At 43.8% G+C, this 14,177-nt stretch overlaps 1 protein-coding gene across 1 annotated transcript in view; it reads right to left on the reverse strand.

The window, feature by feature from the left end:
* SYNE2 (spectrin repeat containing nuclear envelope protein 2) overlaps window positions 1-14,177 on the reverse strand; it is a 160,885-nt gene that overhangs the window by 66,605 nt on the left and 80,103 nt on the right. The window contains exons 63-74 of the mRNA XM_039733084.1: window positions 12,024-12,218; window positions 11,404-11,478; window positions 10,251-10,370; window positions 9,366-9,473; window positions 7,570-7,782; window positions 5,698-5,865; window positions 4,530-4,649; window positions 3,493-3,605; window positions 2,721-2,862; window positions 1,649-1,780; window positions 963-1,115; window positions 501-710 (exon numbers count right to left, since the gene is read on the reverse strand). Coding sequence (XP_039589018.1) covers window positions 501-710; window positions 963-1,115; window positions 1,649-1,780; window positions 2,721-2,862; window positions 3,493-3,605; window positions 4,530-4,649; window positions 5,698-5,865; window positions 7,570-7,782; window positions 9,366-9,473; window positions 10,251-10,370; window positions 11,404-11,478; window positions 12,024-12,218 — 1,749 coding nt within the window. The remainder of the gene's footprint in view (window positions 1-500; window positions 711-962; window positions 1,116-1,648; window positions 1,781-2,720; window positions 2,863-3,492; window positions 3,606-4,529; window positions 4,650-5,697; window positions 5,866-7,569; window positions 7,783-9,365; window positions 9,474-10,250; window positions 10,371-11,403; window positions 11,479-12,023; window positions 12,219-14,177) is intronic.

Consider the following 14,177-nt stretch of genomic DNA (forward strand, 5'->3'; position numbering starts at 1 on the left):
TCTACTTCTGTGGCACAAAACCTAAAGGAACAGTAAATGCAGTGGGGTCAAATCAACCTCCAACACATTGCTATAAATAGCCCAGTGTCAGACATGGCACCACAAGGGAGGAAACCTGCCTGTCCTGAGGACACAGCAGCTGAAAGAATACATGAAACCCTCTCTGGCCTAGTCCCTGCAGACAGAAACTGCTTTAGCCTGCAGCTCAGCCTGCATGGGATCCCAGGTTACTTCCATACTTTCTGCATGCAAATTTTCTGCTGTGATCCAGTCCTCTGTGGCAGTCAGCATCTGTGCAAACAGCACTGTAACCAGCAAAATTAATCTGCTTCTTGAGAGGCCAAGACAAGTGTTTTAAGTAGAGAATAAAGAAAAAATAAAAAAAGAAAAAAGAAAAAAAGAAAGCCCATTAGAGGTTGCTCATCTGTAACCCAAATGCATTAACACTGACAAGCCTAACAGATGCTGTGAAACAAGATGTGCATTTGGCAGTGGAGTACCAGGTAATTGCTATTATGATCCAGCCCAGCTTTCATGGAGCTGCTCCTTGAAGCAGTGGCAGCTTGAGTTTGTTCCAGCCGTGCCTGCAGGTTGTTAAAGCACTCGCAGAACACATCTGTGCTCCCACCAGCGCAGCTGATGGACTTCAGAAGATCATCCTTTTTATCACTCAGATCAGCATGAAGTTTTTGCAGCTCCACAGACAGAGTCTAAAGGGTTGAAAGAAAAACAACATGAGTGAAAATGGTCTGTGCAAGGACTCTTACCTATGAGAGGCAGCAGGACTCGAGTTGGTAATTGCTAAAAGCAACAGGCCCATAGCTGTGAAATACAAAATAGTTTGGTGGCATTATTCCTGAATAATGCCAGCAGAACAGAGAGAAAATACCAGGCCATGTATGTTCTGCTGTAACAGAAATCCACTGGGGTTTGTCCCTCCCTGGAGGATTTGGGGCAGTTACCTCATAGAGAGCCTGCTGCACAGCTGCCTCTTCAGTGGAGAGCACAGAGGTGTTCAGCATCTCCTCCATGTTATTCAAACACCGGCTGATTGCCAGGAGCAACTCAAACAACTTTCTGTCCAAATTGGAGGAGACTTCCTCTGCCACATTATCCTGGTGAATGCAAGCCAGTTTTCAGTACTTTCACCCAAGACACGGCTAAGATTCATTCACTCAAATAAGGTTAGAGGTTTGCTCAGCTAATACAGAAATGGAATTAATGTAATACTGAGGGACAGATTTGGTTACATGCATGTAACATCCAGAGCTGTCGAGGCCAAAGCTGAGACAATGACCCTTTATGTGCTGGCCAGTGGCTGTGCTCTTACATATCTCTAATCTCAAGCATGAGCACAAGAAGATTGTCTTGTCAGCTCCCATCCTGCTTTATACAGTTTGAGGGTTTTTACCCACATTAGCAAACTTTTGGACTCGGGTAGAAGTATCATAGTGGAAAACCTGGAATGTTTCCTTTCAAAATCTTCAGCCTATTTGTACATTACAGTCCATACCCAACACAAAAGCTCACTACAGTGAATGCCATTTGCAATAATAGGATTACTGGCTGTTTCCCAGTATCCAAACAGTGTCCTCTGTCTAAAATCCCTCTGTCTAAAATTGCAATGCTTAGGACATGCCATTTTTACCTGTGCATGCACCACATTTGCTTCCTGGCTTAGGTCTCCCAGCTGGACAGTGTAAGTTTTCAGCTCTTCCACAGTTGGGGTTCCTGCACCTGAGAATGTGCCTCGAGGCAGCACGTTCATCTTTGTTGTGATCTAACATTTGGAAAAAGAACACTGCAGTTAGAAGAACAGCTCAAATGAAGACAGGCTATGGGCAACACAGTAACACTCCTGTCAAAAAGCATTGAAAGATTCAAGGCACTGATATACAGCACCTGGATAGCAGGCTTCCCTTTTCACTGGTAGAAGATGGGCAGGCTATGCCTTGGTGGGAGCTTGACTCAAAAAGGAGCCTCTGATTCCCAGCTGTATGGGATACAGCTGAAGTTTGGCTTAAGGCAACCCTACTGCCCACTGCAGGGGAAGTCTTGCCTGAAGAAGAGCTGACATTCATCCTTTTACATGTCTGATATTCTTCCATGTATTGCAGCAATTCCAGAGGACAGAAAATCTAATAATTCTAATTTAGTATGAACAAAACTGTTAGTAACAGGAATTATAGTTCTGTCCAAGAAGTAAAAGTCTGCAGTCTGTTCAGAACATACCACAGCTCAAACTCTACATTTCTACATCTCTTTGATGTGTGAGAATGAGAGAACACAATGGTGAATGGCAGAACAAAATTTAACCCAGAGATTTGCTTTGATCAAAATGTTCTCACTTGTGGGAACTGAGATTTCACCCACATCCACAGGAATCAGCTGTGAACTTGCTGGATGTGAGTAAGCAAGTAAGTAAGTAAGCTGTGAGCTTACTTGGAAGAAGTCAGCAGATAACATCTACTATGAAAATTAACCACAGGGATTCACCTAAGTGCTCCCACACTGTGTTCAGCAGTCACTACTTCAGAGACATGATTTACCTCAAAGTAAAATTAAAAGACAGTTATGAAAACACTGTGCAGTAACAATCTCCTCTGGAGAACCTCTGCACAGATTTCAGTTATCTGATGGAGAGCCATACTACTACAAGACAGAAAGATACACTAATTGCTAGCTACACTATCAGAGTGTTTTATGGAACTTAAACAAACCTGAGGTTCCACAAGCTGGCAGAGAGGAGATTTCATCTTTGATGAAAGTTCCTGTTGTAAATATTGCCATTTATTACCCATTTGATCCTTTGGAGCTAAGGTGGCATCAGCCTGCTTGCTCTTTGAGTCAGATTCTCCATTGCTGTATTGAGAAAACATTGTTAGAATGACAATTACTGAAGCAGAGTAAATAAAAACAGGTTTTTGTATAAGATTAGTTTCTCTTGCTCCTGCCTCAAAAGCAAAGTGAAACCAAGTGCATGTATGATTATTAATCCAAGCTTTGATAAACCTGGACTTTCACCTCTGCATGAAATATGCCAGAGGCCTGCTGGCAGGTTCCACCTCTGGAGCACAGTCTGGGGAGCACAGTCGTGCAGGAAGTCCTGGTTCTGTGCTGGAAGGTGCCAGATCCCAATGTCCCCTTTTTCAAAGCTGCTGCCCTTACACTGGCTGTGTGTGTCTGTGCATTTATGGAGCCATGGCTGTGAACAGAGGGACCCAACCTGCCTACAGATAGGCCTGATCTAGCTCATGGCAGGTGTCAGTCATGTCTGCTAGGAAAATCCTGAACTCTGGAGTCAGCTGCCCACTATCACAGAGGCTGTCCCATAAATGAGCCTTCATTTCTCAGGTCTGTTGAAGCCCCAAGCTTCTGCCATTTTTCTTCTAAAGGCACACAGAACCAAAGACCAGAACCAGGGGTGTCACTTTATCAAGTTTAGGCAGTTTTACATCACTGAATCTGGTAACTGATTGTGTTATTCTGTACCTGGAGTCTGATTTCAGAGTCATGCTGTCCTCAAGCTGTGGCTGCATTTTTTCCACACACGACTCAATAAAGTCAATGAGGCTTTTCTGCTCAGCTGCTTTCAATTTCAGGTCCTGTGCACAGAGAATAGCATGAACAGTTATGTGAACTGTAATAATCTGAAGTGATGATTGTGCTTTTTCAATCACATTTTATGTGAAATCATTTAGCAAAGAAAGTAAGACTACATCTGTCAAAATAAAATGCAGTTTATGTATGAACATGAATCTACAGAACAAACCATTTTCTGCAAACATGCATTTTTATGGAATATATTTCTACCTGAGCTAAAGTTTTAAAAGCAAAGCCCAACCAGAAACAAATTACATATAGAAATTTAAACATCACTGACTGCAATCCTTACATAAAGAAAAAGGCAAAGGAAAATGGGGATTTGCTCAAATATGAGTTTGAGTTCCATTAGTTAAAAGGAGAGTGTCGAGTGAAAAATGAGCAATTCTAGAAGCTCAAGCTGGACCATTTTTTCTCTTTTCCAATAGCATGGAAAAGGCAAAAGTTAATTTACAGTTAGCAAAGTAGAGGTAATTTGCAGAGCACAGAACATTACAAGATTTTTATATTGTGTTAACAACAATCTTAAAAGTCACAGTGAGTTAGCCCATGGGAATATGTTCACAAAACTTTAGTTTTAAAGTTACCTTCAAAAACAGTATCAGTGTATAGATTCAGATTTCATAATACATCAGTGTTTTAAAGCTAGAACTCTTGCCTTGTTTCACAGTGATTCAGGTGGCATCACCCACACCTCCAATCTCCTAACTTTATATTACTGAAACTTTTGGACAAGGGATTTTAGGGGTGAGACCTTTCACCATCCTGACAAACTCCCCAAATCCTGGAAGAGATGGGCAGCTGAAACCAGCCCTTGACAGAGTTGATCCCACGGGGAAAACTGCAGCAGATGTAAGAGCAGCTGTGCCCCAGCTCACAGGGGATGTGGAGCAGCCCGGCCCCTGGATGGGAGGAGAATTCATTACCTGGGGCTGCTGGAGCCCATTGTGCCAAGGCTGCTGGGCAAGGGACAGCTGGGATGTGCTGAAACCATCAGAGTGCAGGATCTCCAGGGGCTCTGGGTCAGTCCTCTCCCTGCTGGGAACCTGTAAAGAGACACCCATTGTGGGAAGGCTTCTGGACTTGACAAGAGAGCAGAACCCCACTGGTGCAGCCTGAGGAAAAGGCAAAAGCTGCCCTGGATTTACCACACACAGAATCAGCAGCACACAAAACACAACTGCTGCTTTCGCAAAGATTTTTGTCCAGTTGAATTTACTGAAACTTTTACCATCCCAACCATTCTAACCTTCTGCCAAGGTCCTCACATGTCTCCCCCAATAATTACTTCCCTTTCTTTGCTTCTCCTGACATCCTAACCATTCCAAATTCTGCCAAGGTCCTCACATGTCTCCCCCAGTAATTACTTCCCTTTATTTGCTTCTCCTGCAAGCAGATTAGGTGATACTAACCCTCCCTTCCTTTTGTTTGGTCAAAATAGAGGCATGTGCAATTTATGCTTATAAATTTGGTCACAAACCTGGATTTTCAATCTGCCTGTGCTCACAGAAGCATTTGAACACAAGCCTTTACCAGTGCCAATTCACACCAGAGGGACTGTGGCTGCTCTTAAGCAAACACATCAGGTGGGCTTCTCTGATTCCTCACACAACAGAGAGGGAATGAGCTCTGAAGCCAGGAGATACCATCTCACCCACTGGGAAACTCAAAGACTGTGCAGCTCTGGTGCAGGAGAGCTGACAGAATCACTGCATTTAAGCATTCTTCAAAGAGAAAATCACTAAAAGGTCTCTTTGCTTTGATACTGTCACAGATAAACATCATGGCCTTTCTGAGGCATTTAAAACCAAACCAAACCCTAAGTCCTTTTCCTGTGCTCTTAGCAGAATGCTGACCTCTGTCACTAAGCACTTAGAGCAGAAAAGATGCTGTTCAGAGACTCATTAAAAATCCACCACTACTTGTTGCAAACTACAAGTAATTATACAGCATTGTAAAGAAGAATAATGGCAACTCTGACATTTCTCCCTTCCTTATTTCACATGGTGAACTCTAACTGTTCTTCTGCAACCACAGACCAATAAAGCACCAGGACTCTCAACTCTTGCCCTGCACAACATTCATATGCTTTACCTGCTCTTCACTGTGCTTGTCTTGAAGCATCATCTGGACATTTTCCAAATTACGCTTCACCTCCTTCAGCTTCAAGGAAAGAGCCTCTGTCTTTTGTTGGTAGTCTGCACTATCTCCACAATCTTCCAGTAAAGAAAGGACCTTTTGTTCAATCTCTGATAACCTCACCTAGAAGGGACAGCAGAGAATTACTCATTCTCAGAAGTGCAACACTCCTTTTCCAACAACATTCTGAAGTCAAGGCTCACACCTCCCCTGTCTGAAGAGAAACATGCAGGGAAAAGAGAAATAGCTGCAACCCCCCTAGATTTCCTCCAGTGTAGTGTTTTTATCCTGAACAATTAAATGAATTTTATACAGAGTTAGTCTTAAAACTGTTTCAAACAAGAGCATCTGCAGGAGGTTATCTTAACTCAGGTATCAAGTAATAAAAGAGGAGAACAGAAATGACAGACTCCATCTGAATGCAACCAAGAAGACAACACACCTCAGTAGGGGAGAAAGAGGCAATGCACTCACAGGGATGTGATGCTCACATCATTCTGTGGGAGGAATGATGCTGAACTACCAACACATAGGAATGTTTCCATGTGTCAGCCAGGCCATTGTAAACTGCTGGAATTTGACAAGCTGCTGTGAAGCAAAGTGCATCCCTGCATACTTTAAACTCACATTCTTAAGGTGAGCATGGAGAAAGGTACCATGACTCAACTGCAAAGTAATCAACTGCAATAAATTAATTGCTGTACATCATACACCCTTATCTACAGACTCTTTCTCTTCCATTCTGTGTGTATTTTTCTGTGTAGATCTTGACTAGAAAACCTTCTTCCCCAAGCTCATGTCCTAACACTGAGCCAGATTGTTTCAAGCTGACAGGAATTCAGCCTGCTTGTTGTCACCAGCTGGAGCTGCCCTGCTGAAGCCTACACTGACAGGAACCCTGAATGGGATCCAGACACAGCCAGCTGCTTAGGAGCATTCAGGATCCTCATTCCCACAGAGTTCAGCACCTGAGCACTTGGCTGAATCACAGCCTAAACCCAAAGGCACTCCAATTAAAAACAACCAACCAAAACAACAACAAAACAGCTGGTGATGTCTCCCAGTAATTGAAAATGGGGACATTTTGGTATTGTGAGTGAAATTTGTTGCTCTAGGTAGGCTCAATGCCTGAAGCCAACTGGCACACACCAGACTGACACCACAGGGAGCCTCAGCCCTGTTTTAATCTGCACATGCTGCATGCCAGGGCTCCCTCGTGCCAGTCCTGTTTTCCTCCTCCCATTTTCACCAACAGGTACAACCCACTCCTTTTGTTCTGCTGCCATGGGGGCAAGAGGCTGCCCTGGGTGCACAGCAGTAGGTACAAATATCACCACTGCTCACTGAGGGCAGGGGGAAAGCCACTATTTTCCTGTGCTGGTAGTTTATGGAAAAAACTGAAGCAGTAGAACTTAGCAGGGTGGAAGCTTTCTTAGACCAGCCTTTTAAATCATTCTGACAAGCAGAAAGTGGAAATGTCAAAAGAAAAAAAAATACTCTTTTGTTTCTAGCTGATTTATCATGATCAGGACCAATGAAAAATTCCCTTTTAATAGAGGATTCAAACTATGCTCAGCCATGGTTTTGAAAATAGTCCAGATCAAACCAAGGCTTTATATATACTCCAGAATTCTACCTAAATCCCCTGGATGCATTCAGGTCCCAACTCTAAAACCAGGTATTTTAACCAAAGCCTGGAGAAGCTGAAGCCAAGCAGTCAGTCACCTGTTTTGTGCAGAGGGTGCTGAAGCAGAGAGGGGAGCAGGCACAGTGTCCTGCAGCCACAGCCCAGGGGAGGGGATGGCAGCAGCAGTGTCACCTCCTTACCTGGCAATCAGCAAGCTGCGGCTCCACCATCTGCTGCCTTTGGGGGCTCTGAGGGGCTGAGCCCAGGGACATTTTAGTTTTGGCTAGCCATTGTTCCAGCTCTGCCACCTGGGCCTGGCACAGCAGGAGGATGGACTCTGGCTCGGGCCTGCCTCCATCCAGCGCTGTCTGCGAGCCCAGGGCGGCGCTGGGCACTGGAGGCGGCTGCTGGCTCTGGAGAAAAGCACATCAAAGCAGCCTGGTGAGCCACCTGGTTTTGTAATCTCCCTCCCCTCCCCTCAGCAGTGAGAGATGATTAACTTCCACACTCACAGAGTGTGGAAACAACAAACCCCAAAACAACTCTGTCGCTGCGCTCCCAGCCTTGCGGGACTGGGGGGGGAACCACAAACCAAGAAGGAAAGAAGGGAAACTCAGCAGGCAGGTGATCCAAGATCTGGTGTAACAGGTTTCCAGGCAGCAATTTGCATCTACAGGGATCTACCTGAGCACAGCAGCTACACCTGAGCACACAGGCAGTGATGACTCACCATTAACCTGTTCTCCCCTGAGGAGAGATGTTTTTCTGTGGGAGTTACACACAAGAGCAATGCAGTTGGAAGCTGCAAAACAAGCTCTTGGACAACACTTACAAGCTACTTATGTGTGTTCAGTTCCAACATAAAGTAAATACACTTTACTTGGGCTCTAGATAATAAAATAAAAAAAATGGTGTGTTTTTAAGGACATCTGGTGCAATTCTTAAACACACTCCTCGAAGAAGCAATATTGCATTGCACACGTCCATAACAAAAGTCCAAAGTACTTGGAGATAAAGAGCAGTGACTGGGAAGGCTGCACAGGTCTGTATATGCCTCCACACATGCAAATCTTGGTACTCAGTAAGTAAATGAAGCAACACTACAAGAACAGAACTACCTGAATGCTCCTGTGGCTCCAGAGCACACATCAGGCAACTGAGATGGCCAGTGCTAGTGCACAAACTTCATATTAAAATGAGATTTGGCAGAGAAAAAAAGTCAAAATGCATTGTTCCAACTATCACTGTCATCACAGAATGATAGAACAGTTTGGCTAGGAAGGAGCCTTTAGTTCCAATCCTCCTGCCACAGGATATTGGAAAAAAAATTCTTCATTGAAAGGGTTGTCAGGCATTGGAACAGGCTGCCCAGGGAAGTGGTGGAATCAGCATCCCTGGAAGTGTTCAAAAAATGTGGGACTTAAGAGATATGGTTTAGTGCTGAGCATGGTGGTGCTGGGTTAATGGTGGGACTCTATGATCCTGGAGGTCTTTTCCAACTTTAACAACTCCGGGATTCTGTGATCCTAAAAGCTGAAGCTGCTCTGCCACCAGACTGCTGCTCCTGGCCTTCCCAGAGCACTCATGTCTGCAGACACTCTTTTGTATTTAACCTGCTGCCCACTCTTCTCTGAGCCTTTGCATGTCTTCCACAAAGCAGCAACACATTCCTCCTGTAACTGCCATTTAAAAATTCCATGGCTGATATATATTTACATCACTCAAACTCCTCTATTTATGCCTGTATGAATGACAGCAGCTTCCTTGCTGAAAATGCTCCATTTTGTTCCCTAGAAAAATGCACATTCAAGGAGCAATTGAAAATTTATCACCAAGAGCACCAATAGGAAGAGGCCCACAAAGGGTTGCAGGTATCCCACCACATCATACTGCAGCAAACTCCAGCAGCAAAACCACAATGGACCAGGGCCTCTGACAACCAGGTAGGTCACACAATTCACTCAGGCGGTCACCTTGGTCAGGCCTGCAAACTCACCATAGCCAGACTGCCATCTCCTGTGCCAGGACCTTCAGGGCCCTCCAAAGCTTGCAGAGGTGATTCTTCATCATGTTTGCTGTGTGATTCAGTTAAAACATCCTCATCCTGGAGAGAGAGAGGCAGCAGTGGAAATATTTCCTATTTTCCATACAGATGTGTAGCAGGGGAGATGTGGAACTTTGGGATATGGTTTAGTGGTGGACCTGGCAGTGTTTGGTTTATGGCTGGATTTGATCTTAAAGATCTTTTCCAACCTAAAGGATTTTCTGATTCTATGTTCCACTGCCTTTTTGTGCTAGAGAAGCCTGAAAGAGCAGCAACCACTCAACCTACTATGGTCCTGGCCCAAGAAATTCACAGAGAGCAGTTTTGTTACGCCTGTGGCACTGATGTACAGAAACAAACAATTGCAGCTGTCACAACATTACTGAGGCACCATGAAGAGCAGAACAGAATGGCATCAAAACTGTACCTGACTGAGTGTCCCAGACACTGACTTTCTTATGCACAAAGAGAACCTCTTCCACAAATAACCCTCCACATTTTTAGAGCCTTTTCAAGAATCAGTGAAACAAGTTGCTGCTATTAAATGTGCATTTCTGCCCTTGGGGGTTTTGTGAAGCTCAAACAACTTAGAATCATTGAATCATTTAGATTGGAAAAAATGCTTAAGGTCACTGAGTCCAGCCGATATGTACAACAGAAAAAGAGATTCTAAATGGCAAGATTTAGTGTGAGATGGAAAGATATGAATATGGCCACCTTGTTCTGCATTCCTGCACTTCTCTTGCAGTGCAGGCTTCAGCAATACTTAGGACTTGTGCAGGTCTTTTCCCCAAAGGTGAGTTCCCACCTCCACAGAGATAAACCCAAGTGCATTACCTGAACAATGCCATCAGACAAGGTACCAGAAGACCAGGAGGTTGCACTGTCTTCCTTGAGCCTTTCATCATCTCTTTCTGAAGGCCAAAATCTTGCATCTTTCTCTGTGGCTGTACTTCCCTTTGAAAGCAGTAACAGCTCAGCTTTAGCTTCTGACCAGGAAGCTCAGATATTCCTCCAGGCAATGTAAAGCACTGCACACTTCTAGTAACACTTTGCTCTATTTCTGCCTTGTTTATCTATCCATATTTGTGTTTCCCAAATCCCACCTATCTTCTTGCTCTACAGCTCTGCTGCAAGATGAGTGGCAGCTGGATGACACTGATAATGTTCTCTAAAGACTGCAGAATATTCTCATTTTTTACAATATTAAAAAAAAAAAACCCAAAAAACAAACCAACAGAAAAAACCCCAAACAAATCAACAACCACCAAACCAACAAGACACTATCTATCTTTCTCCTGTCCCCTAAGAAGCCCTAAATGTAAAGAAAATTGCAACAGTGAAGGTGTGGAGTGAGAAACCCTGAAACTGGAGTGCTTGGATCAATACAAGGCACAACCTCTCCAGGCTGTTTGGACTTTTTGCACTGTCTTGCCATGGGGATTTTTTTCCAAAAGCAATTAACTTTGCTCCTCTGCAGTTCACCTGAGCACTGAGACTCCTCAGATTCAGAGCAACCTGCAGGATATTGTCCCCCCAGTTTCTCCCAATCTACCAGAAATCTCTTCTATCCAAACTTCACTCCCAATAGTCTAATCACACCCTTTTTTTTTAATGTTCAAACATACAAATAAATTCTGTTGTTTATGTTTTGGCTAATTTCAGAGGCTAATTCTTTCTGAAATCCACCTCCACATGGAAACATTGGTATTTAAGGAAATATTTTGCCTTTAACACTTCCACAAATGGGGCATTAGCAAATAGGCAATCCCACCAAAAGTAGGATCACGCCTCACAGAACAAGGTGCTGTGTAATACTGGCACTGGAAAATTGGTACACTGGCTTGAGTGCAATTCCTTTGTATCCTGGAGTGATATTTTAAGTTGTTCTGAAATATTTCTGATTTTCACGTTTTTCATAATTTCTGCTTTACCAAAATCTTCTTACATACACAGCTGAATATATCTATAAAAAATACACTGGACTCACCTTGCTGTGTGAAGAACAGTCTTCTGATTCTTCATCTAAGGAAGGCAGAAGAGAGATCACTCCTCTTTTTTTCAACTACAAAAACACACACAGAGACACAACCCAATTAATCATGACAAGAAGAGCAAAAGCCTCTTCATTTCTTCATGTAAACCAAAACAAATTTACCACTTGAGACCCACTTTTGGAGAAGCACTGAACATCTGGCAACATACATTAAAGCGACTGAAAGCTGCAGGTTCTAAGCACCTCTGAAAATTGGGATTTGATGCTGTTAGGTTTCAACAGCACAGCTACAAAAGGGACAAATTTCATTTTGCCCCATGAAAATAATTTATTGAAAATCCCAGAACAACTGGTTATCAACAAAACTACACGTGGAGCATTTTGCTGTTGATTGATGCAAACTTCATGTTGAAAGTGAAAAATGCTGAGAAATAACCAGAGGCTCACCTCTCCTACCTTCTCCTCACACTCAGTCAGTCCTTCTGACACAAAGGGGAGGAGAGACACTATTGATTCACACAGGCAGGGGTGCTCCTCTCTCACATGCCACTCCTCCAGGAGCAGGAAGGGATGTTTACCTCCCCTCTTTGGCCCTCAGGTGAGTGATCACTTACCTGCTGAGCAGAAACATCAGTCCCAATCAGGTCACTCTGGGATAATACAGAGGCTGGAGGTTCAGCTGCTGCTTCAGGCACTTCTTGCTGTAGGCACTGGTGAAGCTCAGACATGGAATTCTTCATCTTGGTAAGGTAATCTTCCTTTCTTTGGCACAGCTTTATGATTTCTTCTTTTACAGCTTCCATTTCTCCCTAAAGGAGCAACAACATCTGTAAGCATCCATTTTTCTCATTTAACCAACCAGCAATGTAACAGATGACACCAGGGATGCATCTTACTGGTGCTGGGGCTATTTCCCCCTTTTCCTTTTTCTGGGCTTTGGGACAGTTCCCCATTGTCACTGCAGGAGATGTCCAGGTACATGCAAACCAGCAGCAACAGATCCAGCTCAGGACAGCCCTTGCCACTTGTGATGCAGAAGTTGGCAGTGTGGAAGGAAACGTGGCAGGCTGGAACCAATTCTAACTAGGTCCTGCATATCCATGAGAAGAGCAGCTTCCTCCAGGACAAAGGGAATGCAGATGGGTTACATTGCTCAGTGTGTCACAGCAGGTGATGTTACTTCCAAGCACCTTCCCTGGCAGCCTGACACTGAACACTTGGGAAAGCCCTGAGGAGGGCAAAGACAGCAAATGAAGGTAGCTCAGGGCTCAGTCCTTGCTGAAGCTGGCCCAAAGGAAACAAACCATTTGGTGGGTGTTGGGGATGTGGCTAGGGCCAAAATTATCCCATATTTTTGAATGTGGTACTGGGAGAAAAATGGACCCCAAGAAAGCTTAAGGAAAATACTTAACGTTCTGCAGAGACTAAACAATAACTCAAGCAACTGCACTAACAGAGGGGGAAATAAATCTGTCTTGGTCTCCTTCCTGGCCATGACTACTCCTCCAGCCAGTGTTCTGCCCTTGGAGTTTTCTCCGGGGCTTTCCTCACCACCCAGCCTCCAGGTGAACCAAGAAATCCCAGCAAATAACAGAGTAAGACAGGACATGGAATGAATTGCCCTGCTCCCTCCATTACTGAAAGTGCTAAAGCTCTTTGAAGCATTGTTACTTGCTCAGGAGACTGAAACCTGGCTAAATATCCCTTTGCACACTGGGCTTAGTTGACCACAGCAAGCTTTGATGCCAGGCTTGAAGTGAGAGCAGCACTGGCTCCACACCATGCTCTGTCATTAGTGATGTTATGCAGGTAATAATCTGTGGCAGATGAAAGCAGTGAGACTGCTGCTCCTGTCTCCACCACAGCTTCTGTTAATAGCTCTGGGGGGGGCAGCATGACAGGAAAGGTGGAGGGAAGAGCTCCAACAAATTTTCAAAGGACATGGGAACTCTGCTCTGATAATGCTTTCTTCCTTTTGTGCACTCAAAACCACAAGATAAAATCATCCAAAGGTAAAGGAAAGAAAACACTGAAAGGAAGAAACAGACATCCATGACAATTTGGCATGGTTTTATGAATGTCCACTAGGAACAGTATATCTATTTATTTCACTGCAGGAGACTTGCCAGCATAGATTTGCCAGCTACTCTTTTGCAAACTTAATTAGCCATAACTCCTCAGAAACCAACTCTTTCTTAAAATCACTTCTTTTTCTGAAATCCTTCAGTAAGATGGGTGATTCCACTGCCCACTTCTCTTCATGCAATGCTGTATTTGCCAAGTTTTCTGCTAAAACAAGAACTATTAAACATAAAATCCTACACTCAGAGACAAAAACAAGGAAGAATCAGGAAATGAGTCATGCTGAGCACTACATCAAGCCTCCAACATCCAACCAGCTGACAGTAGAGCAGCTATGTACTTAGGAGCCTAGTGAGTGATTATAGTTATTAGGCAAGTACAATGTAAGTATATTAACTTTACTGTGACTGGCTGGAAAAAAACTGAGCATTTCAGAGGCACTTTATAAATAGTTATTACATTTAATTAGTAATTTCCTGACTTCTGCAGTGCTATCCTTAAAACATATCTGATTTTTCCATTAAAAACATCAATTCATCCATTACAGAAAGCAGCTGACTGTAGAGAGAAAAGCAACACATTTACCAGTGATGAAAACACAGTGGAGCAGTGAGGACAAAGAAAGGAGTCTAATGAATCTAACCCTAACCAGAATCCCTAAAAGTATCATTGCATGACCATCAGAA

The sequence above is a fragment of the Passer montanus genome, unplaced genomic scaffold, assembly GCF_014805655.1.
Source record: "Passer montanus isolate IOZ18808 unplaced genomic scaffold, ASM1480565v1 scaffold82, whole genome shotgun sequence".
Classification (NCBI taxonomy): domain Eukaryota; kingdom Metazoa; phylum Chordata; class Aves; order Passeriformes; family Passeridae; genus Passer; species Passer montanus.